Genomic DNA, 15,341 nt, shown 5'->3' with positions numbered 1-15,341 from the left:
TTTCTGCAGGGTGTGATTCTTAGCTGCAGAAGCCCTGGGGTATGGTTTCCTTTCTTGCTGGGAAGGAGAGAAGCAAGATTATTTTTTTAATTACGCAGCTAAGATTAGGCAGCAATCTACATTTTAAAGTGTTATTAATAAGAGTCTAAAAGTGTGTGAAGAAGCTTGGGAGTTGGAATGTGAAATGAGTTGGGAAACATCTGCAGAGGCACCGGCCTCAATCAGGGATGTTTTTTCTCTGGGTGCCAAGTGACTGCTAGGTGTGACTGGCAGCCTGATGTGCCGCTGGGCTCCTGGAGGAGCAGGAAGCCCAAGCACTGGGCCAGAGCGGGGCCAGAGCCCCTCAGGTCAGGGGCTCACGGTCCAGCCTCTCATGATGGTTCTTTGCAAACTGGCTTTAGAGAAAGAGTGACAGTCATGATATTTCCAGCACCTCTATTTAGAGTTTATAAAGTGCTTTCATGTTTATTGTCTCCCTTTTCATCATAGTCCTGAGAGGTAGTTAGAACAAGTCTCACTGTCCCTTCAGGAGTCGGGTGAGGGCTCTTCAATTTAAGTTTCTTCCTTTAAAAAATGTGGTGTGCTATAGACAAAAAGCCCTGGACAGGAAGTGGGGAGCTGGGCACTTGTCCTGGGCCTCCACCTCCCTCCCCAGCTCTTCCTGTCTCCTTTTCCTACTTTGTCTTTATAGCACTTAAAGTCGTTTGCCAGGGGATATGTTTTATGTGATTTTTGTCCATTGTCTGTCTTCCCCCTGCTAGAATGTCAGCTTTGCCAAGGAAGGGAGTTTTGTCTGTTTCATTCACTGTTGTGGCCCCTGGCACCTGGGACAGCACCTGGCCTATAGAAAGTACTCAGTAACTATTTGTTGAATATTGAGAGTGCCTGGCTCTGTTTCGGACTCGTCTGTGTGAAGAGTCATCTGTTTTCCTTAGTTTTGTATTCTCTTTGGGTAGTTGGAGGAGATGGTCTCTGACATCCTTGGTGGCACATAAAAGCTTGTGGTAAGAGCAATGCCTGTGACTCTTTTTTCTTCCAGCAAACACTGAGCACCTGCTCTGGGTCAGGCCCTATGCTAGGTGCTGTGAGGAATACAGACAACATAAGGAAGGATCACTGTTCTCTACCCCTCAGTGGATATGATGGTTAATTTTATGTGTCACCTTGACTGGGCCACGGGTGCCCAGATATTTAGTAAATGTTGTTCTGCGTGTTTCTGTGAGGGTGTTTTTGGAGATTAACATTTACATCAGTAGACTGAGTAAAGCAGATTGCCCTCCCTAATGTGGGTGTGCCCCATTCAATCAGTTGAAGACCTGAATAGAACAAAAGCTGACCCTTTTCTGAGTAAGAGAGGATTCTCCTGCCTGACAGCATTTGAACTTGGACATCGGCTCTGCAGGTTTTGGACTTGCCAGCCTCCATAATCATGTGAGCCAATTCCTTATAATAAATCTTGCTCTATAGAACCTACTGGTTCTGTTTCTCTGGAGAACCTTAACTAAGACAGTGGGCAACGTAAGACATGTCATCAAATGAGCTTATATTTGGTGGCATAGAATAGTAGTTAGAACAGGGGTACAAGTACCATGCCAGTGGCTCCTAAGGAACGGATGGCCCATTCTGACTAGGGGATAATAGAATACTTTAGGGAGGCAGTGGCTTTTGAGCCAGGCCCTGAGGATGAGAAGGAATTCTGTGGGTGGAACAAGCAGGCCGACCAGCAGTGCAGGCTGGGGCACAGCACAACCCTGAGGCCTGGGAGGGAGGAAGTGGAGCAGGCCCTTGGCAAAGGGGCAGTCACCCAGCGCTAAGAGAACCGAGGTGCTTGGAGGGAGGGGCTTGTGGAGGGCAAGGGAGCCAAATACACAAACAATCTAGGACCAGGGCTTCCTGTGATGCCCTCCCCAGGTTTGGAGAAGAAACCAGTCCTCCCTGCTTTTGTCTGGGAAGCCCCCATCCTGTGTGATACAGACCGTCCTACAGCTGGTCCAGGGGCTCCTCAGGTGCACTCTGTCTGGACTTCTCTCGCCAGTGCCCCTGATTTGACAGCTAATAAAGTGAGTGGTGAAAATGGAGCAGCCGTGTGGAGTGCCTGGCACGTCTTAGGACTCTGATCTTTGCCGTATAGGCCGAGGGTGATGCTCCCTTAGTGATCTGGCCGGGCTGTCTTTGTGCCCCTAGCCCACACAGGTGTCCCTGTGACTCTGAACAACCTCCAGAAGTCCTTGGGACTGTCCACTTTTAAAGAGGCAGTGTGGGCAGCTGGGGTCACACGGACTGGTGGGTCCCCTGCAGGGCAGTGACTGGGGGCACCGACTGGGGACAGCTGGAGGCTCTGAGCTTGAGACTTCACCTCCCTCTATGCTTCAGTTTCCTCCCCTGTAATTTGAGGATTATAATAATGCCTTCTCACGGGGTGTTTTTGTGGACTAAATGGGACAATCCATGTAAAGAGTTTGGCATGAAGTAAGTGCTCTCAAAACATCAGTTATTGTTATTATCATCACCATTATTGCAGCTTTGCCACTTCCAAGCTGTGTGATCTTGAGCAAGTCATTAAACCTCTGTGACCTGTTTCTTTTTCTGTAAAATGGGATTCACACCAATCATTCAGTGTTGATTAAATTATATAACTTCATGGCAGTGCCTAAAATAGAGTTTTACACAGAGTCGGCTCTCAATAAGTAATTCTCCCCAGGCCCTTATGTTTTTATTCAATCTCTTTGCAGGCTGCTTCTTCTCTTCTTTTTAGTTGGACATCTCATGTTTGGAAATTTTATTCCTGTATTAACTTAAAAAAAATTCAGACCTTTTGTTATGTGATATTATTCATGATACAACTTTGGAGACTTGGGAAATTTTACAAAAACAAACAAACAAGATATACAGCCAAGTTCCCAAATTTTAAAATTGGTAACCATAACATTGTAAATCAACTGTACTTCAATTAAAAAAAAAAGCATATATATGTAAAACTGAGTCACTTTGCTGTACAGCAGAGATTGGCACAGCATTGTAAATCAACTAGACTTCAATAGAAATTGTTAATCATATTAGTGGTCTTTGATATTAGAGTGGATGTTTTATTCAAGGACACTGGTCAGACTAAATATTCAAAAGGTGCCAAGAAAATTAAATTGTACACCACTCATTTGACCCTGAGGATTTTTAGACATCATTATTAAAGTTTAGACCAAGAAGATGTCTCAGAGGTCATCGATCCCAGTCCTCTTGTTGTATGGATGGGAAAAATAGGGCCCCTGGAGGGAAGGGATGTGTTCAGAATCACGTAGCCTTGGAGAGAAGCCAGGATTAGGATCCAGATCTTCTGAGTCTCTGGTTAAAGCTTCTTATCTTCTCCAGCTCACCTTGCTTCATCTCTTTTCCGTTGCTCTCTTCCACTCTCTTCCTTTTTACCCCCTGGTTTAAATTTATTTGTGTTGTGTGATGCGATGTGCCATATACTATGCTTGTATCTTACAAAAATCCCCAAATCCAATGGTGAAGCCTTCAGTGCTCTTCCTCTTCTTTATCAGTAAGATAAAGATGATGACTCACCTAAGACTTACCTAGCATGTCGGTAGTTGGCAGCTGGCAGAGAAGATTTGACAAATTGGTAGAAATTGGGGGTGGAATGATGGAAATCCTTGGTAAGGCTGTGGTGTTCAGTTTGGGAGTATAGTAGTAATAGTGGCTAACATTTACTATTATGTGTCATGCACTATATGAAAAAGTATCCTTGCAGCAGCCCTACAAGGAAGGTGTTATTTTTCCATTTTTCAGACGTTGAGTAATTTGCTTAAGATTATGGAGCCAGCAAATGATAAAGTTTAGTAGTTGGGAGCAAGAAGTAGGTAGGAGGAGATGGTTACATTGTTCATTTGTTCATTCCAGCAACAAATACTTTATTGAGCATCTACTCTGTGTTGGGCATTTTTCTAGGATACAGGGATGGGCAGAAACAGTCCCTGCTATCACAGAGCTGAGTCTCTAGAGGACGAGACAGACTTTAATCAACAGTCCTCCTAATGAGCATACAGTTATAAACTGAGACAAGTTCTCCCAAGATGAGGAACATGCTTCTCTGAGATTGTCGCACAGAAGAGTCTGATCTGGGTTGAGGACTGAGCAGAGTTGAAGAGTGAATGAATACAAGTTGACTAGGTGAATGGGCTCAGGGGTAGAGGAGAGAGCGGGGGCGGAGGGAAGGGGTGTTGGAAGCCTCGAGGAAGAGCAGGATAGCACGTCTGTGTGGCGGAAGCAGCCTGGTGTGCCTGTGTCCGGCCCCTGTCCTCTGAGCTCTCCCCTCTCCTCCTCCTTGCACGGGAAGACTAAGCTTGGTGACTCTCAGGCCGTTAGTTCGGTGTTCGAAGTTCTTGGTTTTTATCATCAAGTGCCTTTTTATAAAGTCTCTGTCCACATGGCAGAACAAAGGATGGGTTATAGAAATGAGGTTCTTACACTCCAAGGACTTAGAATTACTAACCCAGAGAGTAACGAGTGTTTGTAAACGGATAAATTATATAATAAATATAACTCATAGGTGCAGAGAGGCCTCCTCGTGTGTGTGTGTGTGTGTGTGTGTGTACTCCAGAAGCATTTGAGGTGGGAGGGACTAAAGAGGTTGTATGGACTTTTTTCTGCCTGACCCATGGGATTCTTTTTACAACATCTACCTCTATTTGCTATAGCTCCATTTTGATATCTTCATTCTGTTTCCTTCTGGGACAGATTATGTTAGGAAAATATGGATGTTCCTTATATCACACTGTAATCTATCTTCTTATCACCTTCAGGACCCCTTTTCCCAGAACAGGGTAGAAATACATCTTTCCCTGAGGACCCAGATACCGCTGAAGCAGCTTCTCACTGTGCCCGTTGCTGTGGCTGCAGCACCTGCCCCTACCAGCATCCTGGGCAGCCCTCTGGCTGGTGAAGGAAGCTGGCTCCCCGACCATTCCGCATCCACCCCCACTTTTGTGTCTTCTCTGATCCTAGAGCACCCAGGGCTTTGCACCTCATTTTCTTTCTCCTCATTCACTCCCCCTTTATTTGTATTTGTTCGATAAGATGTTTGCACAGGGCCCCAAGTGATTTAAATCATTTGGTAACGCATGACTCCTGTCAATGGAACCCCTGATCTAGCACCCTCTGCGCCTTTTTATATTTTAATGGCACACCCCCACCTTCCCACTAACCTTGAAATCCAGAAATCTCAGAGTGCTGTGTATCTCCTCCCGTTCCCTTTCTCTTACGTCAAATGGGGTGCCAAGCCTTGCAAATTCTTGCCCCCCTGCAACAACTTCAACCTTGGCTTTAGCTGATGCCTCTTAGGCTTGTGTCACTATAGTGGCTTCCTGCCTTCTTTCCCTTTTCACTTACTCCTGTGACTTTGCTTGTCCCCTCTCCCACTCCTAGAACCTTCTCCCTGTCAGTAAGATGGGGCTGTTGGGAGGGGAAACAGAATACTGCATAGAGAATGCTTAGAACAGTATATAGAGAGCTCCTAGAACAGAATGCTTAGGCACATAGTAGTGCTGGGGAGGGAAGTGATAGGTATGAGTATTATTATTACTGGCCCCCTGCAATCCTTTGCCAAATGTACCATCCCCCAAACACTCATTTCATCAGGCCCCACCCCTGCCCAAAAGTCTGCAGTCTCCCCATGGTCTATGTAGCAGTGGTTCCTAAAGTGAGCATGCAAGATGAATTGCCAGGGTGTGGGAAGAGAAAATTCTGACTTCTTTTATGTTTTTATCTCATTGTTTTAAATTTTCTACTTTTGGAGTGTGTTTTCACTATATAGTTTTGAATAAAGGTACCTTTATAATTCCCATATGTGTATAATGTAAGTGTATACTTTAATAAATAAATGAATATACATGTATTAGAGGTATGTTAAAAATATTTTGCTGATAAGGGAGTGCAAGCAAACGAGTCTGGAAGGTGAGGTCCAGACCGTGAGCCTGGCGTTGCCCTGAGGTGGCCCCAGCCTGGCAGCCCCGACTCACCTCCGCAGCCCTGCCTCGTGACCCTCCCTCTCTCCACCTGCCCCACCTTGTGCCTTTGGATTTCTGTCGTTGCTTATCCCCTCTCCCCACTCCTGGAACGTTTTCCCTGATCTTCCCATTTTCTTTTCCTTTCCAGAAGTTCACCTTAACTCCACTTGTTCCATCAAGCCTGCCGGGGCAATTCCAGCTTGGAATGCTCCCTCCAAGCTCCCTAGACAGTCTTTGTCAATACCACTCATCTGGCCCCGTTGTTTTCTCCATTGCGTTGGGACCCTTGGCCATGTATATTTCTTGGCTCCCTAGTTATTCTGTTAATTTTCGCATGCGTGTGCCTTTAAATTATATTTTACTTGCTGACTTTATTTTGAGCTGTTTGTCATTTCTCCCATTTATCTGGAGACACATACCTATACTCGTTGGATGGCATTAATGTATCTATTTTTTGTCACAGTAATATATAATTATTATTTAATCTAAGGTAGATTCATTTGTCATACATTTGGGATCTGAATGTCCTTGGATTTGCCAGCTTGCTTCAGCTCAAGGCAGACATTTATCTACAGTGCATTAATGAACATCTTTTGTATGTGGATTCATTGTTTTCTTTTGCTCCAGGTGACCTAAAAAATCGTAATTCTTGTGTTTAATGCCTTTATTTCACTGCTTATAGTTCTGAGGTCTGCATGGTCTCTTGGGAAGGAGGCCATTCTAGTGAGGAAAGCTGGGTGGTACACAGAACATATCCATTTAATCTGAGTTTCCCCCCCTCCTCAAACACTGTCAGAATGGCTGTTTCATCAGCCAGGTTTCATCAGTTTGTGACAGCAGCTGTGCAATCATTGGATCTGCCATTGGTCTTGGAATCAGAAGACAGAGGATTTATAATTTGCTTTTACCACTGGCTGGGTTTTTCTGGACTTGATCAAGTCACTTAACCTCTCAAATCTCCTCTGTAAAATAAGCTTAATAATCTATACTTCACAGAATTTTTATGAGGATTAATTGAGATATTGTCTGTTAATGTGCTGAGCTTCTGGGAGGTGGTCAATAAATGTCTGTTTAAAGGAAAAAGAAAAAAGCCTCCTCTGTCCCTGTGAGCCTTCTGATGCAGAGTATATTTTGGGGAGAAGCAGACAGACAGCTTCAGGGAGTGTACCTACCTGACTGCACAAACTTAGGTCGGAACCCAAAGGCTGGCCATCCAGTCAGCCTGGTTGTCTGTAATAAAATGTCTGTGGCCTCCCCAGGGAGCATGAAGATTAATTAGTTCATCTTTGTAAAGTGCTTTGAAGGTGAAAAGTGCTACATAAGTGGAATGGTTGAATTGTTATTGGAAATGTAATCATGGTAGCACCATATTCTGGCAGTCTTGCCTGTCTTGGACATCAATAATCAATAGCAGAGGAGGTTCTAAGATGTTTTACTTGATAAGAAAGGATTCACGGTGGGGTTTGTGATAACATAATTCTTTCTGTAGTCTTGCAGTTAGCGACTTGCCAGTTCTTCTCAGCAGAGGAACACTAGGATCCTAAGAAGTAACAGTCTCATCCTCTGGCTTCTTGGGAATCTCTCTGCTAAGGCAGTCTGGTTGTAAATCCCAGCCAGCTCAAGCAGAGGGACAGTTTGCCAGCTTGGGATGCTTTGTGGGTCCTGGGCACATGAGCTTTTTTGGGGGCTAATCCTACAGAAGTGAAGCAAGTGTGTTTATGCAGTGATTTGGGCCAGTGTGATTAACCAATACAGAGTGGTACCATGAGCTGGTAGAAGGAGTGTGGCTTAACTGTGTGACCCTGGGCTGGTCACTCCTTTGAACCTTAATTTTCCCACCTGTTAAATGGGATCCTAGTAGTTGATGAGTACAGTAGTAAAGGTAGATCAGAGGAGGGAGGGTTTCACCCGTTCTGTGGAGAATTAAGAAGTCAAGAAAGGTTTTGCAAAACTGGTGGTCCATGAGCTGGACTCTGAAGGTTGAGCCATAGTTTATCAAATGAATGATGTAAGGAAAGGGCATCCATGGCAAAAGGAATAACACTTGTGAGGCCATGAAATAACACATCTGAATGGACCCTCTCCCTGTTCTTGTAATATATATGGTACCCCATGGGCTGCACAGACTTTGTTCCCTCTTCGAGGAAGCCTGGAAGAACTTCTTGGTGTCTATTTTGGTGTCCGTGAGCAGATTGATCCTGAGAACTGTATCCCTGCAGAGCCCTGTACCCCTTCAAAATTCTGACATTTCCCCTATGAGTCTCTGGTTGTTTTTTAACTGACACTATAAACCATATGTTGAATGTGGGACCAGATGAAGCTTTGATACTAAACACAGAGTATGTAGTAGATTTGTCTAGAATTTAATATGCATTACTTGGTGTTTTGTCTCTTAAGCAAAGTTTCTCTTTGTTAAAATAAACATGTATAAAGAATTTATACAGCGCACATGGTTATGCATATTTATTGCAGAGAATCTGTTAATAATCTATGCCTCATCAGATTTTGCGTTTCTGTTGAAATAACAAATGTGGCACTTGGTACAGCTGAATAAGTTTGGTGAATTCTCTCTTATCTGGGAGAAAAAAGGCCATTTCTTTTTTTCAAACTTCATTTTCTTCATTCGTCTTTAGCACTGGCCAGCTTCCCAGATGGTGCATCTGGGGGACTGAATGCTTTTCTGGCTGTAAATGATTTTGTCTTTTTTTTTTCCTTCTCTCACTCCCTTCCCTCTAGCACACATAGGCACTCACCTTGGGACTATTAGAATTGCTCCTGTGGGTAAGAACATAGACTCTGAAAGGTCCTCGATGTTACATGGAGGGAAAAACACATGAAACTGGCCATTAATTGAGCTCAGAGTAAGGCCCTGAGAGACTGTGGCCTGGGGCAAGTCCGGAGCCTGGGGAACCTCAAGGTGGCTGACAGAGGGCTCTGGATTGGGTGAGAGGGAGGGGAGCCTGAGAACAGACATCCTCTGTCCCTGCAAAGTACAAGGAGGGTGTGGGGGAGGGGAGAGGGTGCATAGGCCATACAATGCCCTTGAGGTGTTCTCTGTGGCCATGTCCATATCTGTTAAAATGCAGGAACCCAACCTGTAGAAGTAGCCTCTGTTGGAATCCAACTTTGGCACTCAGCCCTTGTTTGATCTTGGTTAAGTCATACATCTCACCTCTCTGAACTTCAGTTCCCACATCTATAAACACGTGAATATGCACACTTGCTTTACAAGAAGATAGGAAGGCTCCTGCTACATAGTAGTTGGTACCAAAATTAATGATCATACTTTCTCTTGTAATTCTTCTCTTACCCATGAGAGCACAGCTGTGGAATATAGCCTTAATTCAAATAATTTTTTTTTCTTTTTTTAGAAACTGGCAAGGTGTTTGCCTGGGGCCGAGCAGACTACGGTCAACTGGGGAGGACATTGGAGTCTCATGAAGGCTGGAAACCAAAGAAGCAGGATCCATCCCTCCGCTGCTCCAGGCCATCAAAGAGCACACCTTCCTCTCTGCATTGTTTAACGGGAGCAACTGAGGTAGGAAGTGACCTCTTTCCGCAGAGGTGATGTGTTTCTTTTCCTTATCTTTCAGGGGAGCATTCGCTGAGAGCCTACCTGTGTGCTTATAGTTTAGGCCTTATGGTGGGTTCCATGCAGAAGCCTGAAGGGGTCCTTGCTTCAAGTTGCTCGGGTTTAATATGGTAGAAAAGGCAGTTACCTGGATACCTGTGCCGCAGGGCAGACTGTGTGTGACTCCTTCAAAGGTTCCAGGGACTCTGGATCCACTTCAGAGAGTGAGAGATGAGTTCAGGGTACAGGACTGGGTTCGGCTTTGTGGAGGACACGGCTTTGAGCTGTGCCTTGGAGGATGGGGAGACTTGAGCAGGCACTGTGAGAGAGAGGAGGACTTTCCAATGGGCACAGCAGCTGGAGCAAAGTCAGGGGAGTGGGAAAGGGAAGAAAGTGTTTGGGGAGCACTGTTAGTTCTGTCTGGCTGGAGCACGGTGTGTCTGTGGGGCTGAATATGAAGTAATGTCAGAAGGTTGGAACCTGATCAGAGGGGCCGTTAATACTAAGCTGAGTATTTTGCTCTTCTGTTTATATTTCCCAGTGTAGAAAACATGGTAGTTCAGTTGTTTATTCAAGCCCCTTTAGTTCCCTGAAATGTCTTGAATTTCTGTATTTAAGGCAGGAGTCTTAATTTCTCCAGGGTATGTGTTTCTGTTACTAAATTTTACTTTACTGCTGTCCTTAAAAAAAAAAAGAAAAAGAAAGGGCTAGGTTTTTCAGAAGAATGGGGATGGCCACTCAGGAAATGTGCCTCTGAACCCAAGTTGGCTTAATGAAGGAATTCAGCCTTCATTCAGTCTGTCAAAAAAAAATTAGAGCTTCCCCGGTGGCGCAGTGGTTGAGAGTCCGCCTGCTGATGCAGGGGACACGGGTTCGTGCCCTGGTCTGGGAAGATCCCACATGCCGCGGGGCGGCTGGGCCCGTGAGCCATGGCCACTGGGCCTGCGCGTCCGGAGCCTGTGCTCCGCAATGGGAGAGGCCACGACAGTGAGAGGCCCGCGTACCGCAAAAAAAAAAAAAAAAAAAAAAAAATTAATAAACTAGTGAGACTTCTGTAATTAGCATCAGACTAATTACAACCCTCTCCATACCTAGAGGGCTTCCCTTCCCCTGGGGCCTGCCTGGCCTCCTCCTTCCGGGTATGTAGGACGGTTCTCAATTTCTGCCTTACATCCCAGCCCTGGTCCTCCTGGGCCTTTCCTTGGTGCTGGGTTGAGTCAGTCTGTCTGTCTCTTTTTCTTTAATTGTAAAGGCACTGAACAACACCACAAGGACAATTTAGACATGGTAATACTAGTAATAAAACCACCCATAATCTTACCACCCTAACACAACTATATTCCTTTTCTGCGTATACACATGTACATACTATACAAAGTTATAGTGGTGGCATTTATAATGTTTTCTATTCAGTGGTAATTTATTTTATCACAAATACTTTGTTTTGTCTTGGTCTTTAAAGATCATTTAAAATGGCTGTATAATATATGATTTGAAGATTCTGGGATTTTCCAAGTCATTCTGTGAATGTTGGACATTTAGATCATTTCCCTTTTTTTTGGTCACTGTAGTGAACTCTGCAGTGAATACCCTGTTGAACTGTTTCTTTAAGGCAAAATCTTGGGAATGAAATTGCAGGGGCAAAGGCCATGAGCATCTTCATGGCTTTTGCTGTATTTCTCTAGATTCTGTTTGAAAGAAGTTGACTCCAGTGAAAGAGGGAACGCAGTACTTAAGCTAGTACTGTCTGCTTAGTGAGGGAAGGTGCTGAGAGCTTGATATATGGTGCTTTAGACTCTTTAGCTTTCCTTTTCTTTCCCAGAACACTTAAGACTTTGTGGTCAGGTAGCACAGCAGAGGCATAGAGGCTTCATGGATTTTTCTGAATCTCTGGTTTTATTGGTAAGATGAGGGTAATAATACCTACCACAGAAGGTCATCGATGAGGATTACATGCCAAGTTCTTGGCACTCTCCAGGCACTCAGTAACTCTTGGGTCCTTTCTCTTCTTCCCTTTGGAACCTTTGAATGCTGTGTGGTGGCCACACTGTGCAGCACTGCAACAGACATGGCCAGTGTAAGCATATAGCCAAAGAGCCTCACATTGATGTGACTTAAATTATTTAGCTTCTTGGCAGGGCAATGTGAGGAGTCGGCTTGAGCCCCGAGCCCTATGGCAGCTTCATTTTCGTCCTCCCCTCCATCTGTGCTCTGGTTTCTGGGGAGCTGGTGCTCATGTGTGTTCTCACTGGTCTCACTGCAGGTTCAGACCCCAGGCTGTTTCCTGCTGGTAGACTGGGTCTGGGAATTCTCTCTGCTGTTCATGTCCCGGTCTGGCCTGTCAAGCAACTATTTGCTGGAGGGCCAGAGCTATAAGCTGCTAGGGGTGCGTTCACCTTGGAAAAGACAAGAGCTGTGCTAAACTGTGTGATACCCTGGCAGGAGCTTGGCCAGGGAGGTGCACAGACACCTGGGGAGACAGGAACAGCCTTGGACTAAACTGGTAACCTGACCTTCAAGGACCTGAGTGTCCCATAGCTGGCCGGTTACCTTCTTCTATATCCAGGGATAAGCAGAGGGAGGAGTGAGCTGTCTGGGCTGAGGCCTCAGGTAGGATGTCTGCCCAGAAGGGTCCAGAGAGACAGCCAAGTTGGAGGGGAAAGCACAGGTAGACAGAGCTGGACTGTGGTATGACCAGCCCTTCCCATGAACAAAAGAAAGAAAATAAACACAATGTTACCTGGTGGTTATTATGGTCCAGGCAGCATGCTAAATGCTTTACATATATTCTTTCCTTTTCACAATAAGCTTGGGCACAGGTGTTATAATCACTGCTTTAAGAATAAGGAGACTAATGGGTAAGTCACTGGCCTTGGATCACATACTAGGTAAACAGTGGGGCTGGGGCTTGGACTTGAGGAACTTGAAGCTCACATACGTTCTGTATGGATGAAGTAACGGTGCATATGTACCCTCACCTGCACGAAAGTTCCGGGAGTCAGGGTCTCTGATTACCTGAGAGTCTCAGTTCTTTTCTTCTGAGCCATGTCTCATCTCTAGCCTGAGAAAGACTGAGATTTTAAACCAGATGGGCCTTTGTTCAATGTTCTTACGGTGCTGAAGACTGAAGATTGTATGTTTTGTGCACTGTCAGCTTTGCCTTAGGTACTGGCCCTCTCTAGCCCCTCTTGGAAAATTCCAGGGAGAGCACCGTGGTTGGGATTACCCCCATGCGCATGTCAGGGCAGGGTGCGTGTGAACGCACTGTTCGTTTGCTCTCTGACAGCAAACATACACACCAGCAGCTTTTTGCTTTCCAAGCTCCTGGTGGGGTGCTCCCTGGCCATTTCCTGTGGAACATTGGCTCCGAAGTCCACTCAAAGGTGGAAGCCTGCACTTCACAGGAAGAAGTGCCTGTACTCAGTGGGTACAGTGGGGCTCCCCTAAGATTCTGAAGCAGCTACAGCAGGGTATCTGGTGTGTTAGTGGGACCATCAGGAGGCCTGGTTAGTGGGACCGTCAGGAGGTCAACAGCCTCTGGGGGACAAGGTCTGGATTGGGGGTCAGAAGGCCTGGGTTCTAGCCATGGTTCTGCCCTGACTGGGTGAACTTGGGCAAACCCCTTTCCTCCTTACCCTTAGTTCCCTGATAGGCAGCTTGAGGTTGTTAGACCAGGTGATTCCTATAAAGTTTCTCATAGATCTAAGAGTCCGGACTTCCATCTCTGATTCTTATTTTATGGAAACGATCACTACTTAAATTTGTAATGACTCCTGCCTCTAGAGTCCCTTGGTGTCATAGCCAAGATCACTCAACCCCAAGCTGCTGGCTCAACTTTGGCAGACCTGGGAATGTTAACTAATCTAGAAGTTCCAGACTTCAGTACCGCTTGAGCCTTGCTCTGCCTCTTTGCCTTGGCTCTGCCCTTGTTCCTTGTCCCTAGGGCTTCCTGTTCCATCTTAGGTCACTGGGACTTAGTATGATGCTCCCACCTGGCCCTCCCAGGACTTGCAGTTTGGCTTTGACTCCCGTCCCTGTGGCTGTGACCTTATTGCTGGGAACAGGCAGACCTTGGTGACTCTACCTTCCTGGATTCTCCTCCTGCCACCCCCTCCACTGGCTCTGTGCCTGCTGTCCCACCTGTGTGCGTGTCTCCTGGGTTTACCCCCTTCTTGGCTTTGGGTTCTTGTCCATTCCTTGTCAACCCAGTGAACATTGGTTGACACTTACCATACACTTGCTTTGACCACACACTGGTGGTGGGTGGGGAAGTGGATACAAAGATAAAGAATAATCTTTGCCCTCAAAGAACTTCCACGTACGTAAATAAATTCCTTACCCTATAGAGTGAAAAGTGCTGTTAGAGGTATGTACGAAAGGCTAAGGGAGCAGTGAAGATGGAATAATTTATTCTGAAGACACTAACAAAAAGAAGTGTTTGGACTGGGTTCTTAAAAATGAGTAGGAGTTTAGCAAAGGGAGAAGGACATTCCAGGCAGAGGGGACAACACGAGCTAAGGCTGTGAATCTGGATCTGCTTTTAGCTCCTGGTACAGTCGGGATGCCTGTCCCTTCCAGTGGTCCAGCCTAGTTTTGTAGTCTGGCTGCCTGTTTCACCTGCCCCATCACTGCCATCCATCCTTCTGATAGGAGTATGTCTAAAGGAAAATAACTCTTGCATACGTTATCTCTTTTGATCCCAGGGTGATGCTGTGAAATAGGCCAGAATAGGAATGATTACCCTTCTTTTATAATTGAGGAAACTGAGGCCCAGAGAGGCTAGCTGGGAATTAGGAGAAGACCTGAGACAAAGAACCTTCCCGGTGTTTCTGAGAACCTTGCTCTGGGCTCAGTCTGCAGCCATGGTCCTGAGTCATGTTCCTGGTTTGAATTCTGCCCACGTTTGGTTGAGGAGCACCAAATCCCAGGCAGGGAGCTCAGTGCACACGTGCACGTGTGTGCATACATGCAGCCATTGGAGCAACAGCAGGAAACGTGGAAATAAACTAGAGTCGAACCAGGGATTGGGTAATTGTCAAGCCCAAATGCCACCAGCCCTCATTTTGCTGCAGGACTAAAACTGTTTGTTGGAGAATCAGCCTGTGCACAGGGTCTAAGTGAAATCTGTCAGAATGAGTGGGAAAGAAGCTATTTTTAGTTTGCAGAGTCACTCACTCCGCTGTGTTAGCTGAGGTTTGAGCCAGTCCCCTACGCTTTCCACAGTGTTATTTCTGAAGGAGAAATACCACTGGAATGCTGTGTAAAACACATTAATGAACCTGGAAGTTTCCAGGGTGTCTTTGTCCTGCAGCTCCCTCGGAAGGCTGCCTTTCCTGAATGACCTTCCTCCTTTCCTATATTTAATGCATTTCTAATTTTAAGTTTGTGTCAAGACTGTGGGACTTCAGTGCCCTAAATAACACAGAAATCTACCACCAGCGATCAGCTGAGTCCGGAGGGCTCTGACAGATGAACACAACCTGAAAAAGCCTCCCCAAGTAGCTCCCTGGTAAGTATCCGCAGCATCATCGCTCTTCTCAGAGGGGCAGTAGGCCTCTGAGACCATGGCGGCCAGGCTGCCCAAACCTTCCAGGTGTGGTGGTTTCAGAGGCCTCCTCAAATGGGGTGGCAGTGTTCATCCAAACACGGTTTTGCTGGAGATTAGAGAAGCTAGCACATCTGTGCTGTAGCTGCTGACCTAACGGGGAGAAAAACACAAAACAAACCTCAAAGCAGGGGACTGGATTTGTCCGTGTGAACACTCAGGA

At 45.9% G+C, this 15,341-nt stretch overlaps 1 protein-coding gene across 1 annotated transcript in view; it reads left to right on the top strand.

The window, feature by feature from the left end:
- The window catches only part of SERGEF (secretion regulating guanine nucleotide exchange factor), a 219,205-nt gene that overhangs the window by 38,261 nt on the left and 165,603 nt on the right, over positions 1–15,341 (top strand). The window contains exon 9 of the mRNA XM_065882924.1: positions 9,374–9,540. Coding sequence (XP_065738996.1) covers positions 9,374–9,540 — 167 coding nt within the window. The remainder of the gene's footprint in view (positions 1–9,373; positions 9,541–15,341) is intronic.

This window comes from Phocoena phocoena, chromosome 8, assembly GCF_963924675.1.
Source record: "Phocoena phocoena chromosome 8, mPhoPho1.1, whole genome shotgun sequence".
NCBI lineage: Eukaryota > Metazoa > Chordata > Mammalia > Artiodactyla > Phocoenidae > Phocoena > Phocoena phocoena.
The sequence above is the reverse complement of the archived record's forward strand: the minus strand, read 5'-3'. Positions and strand labels throughout refer to the sequence as shown.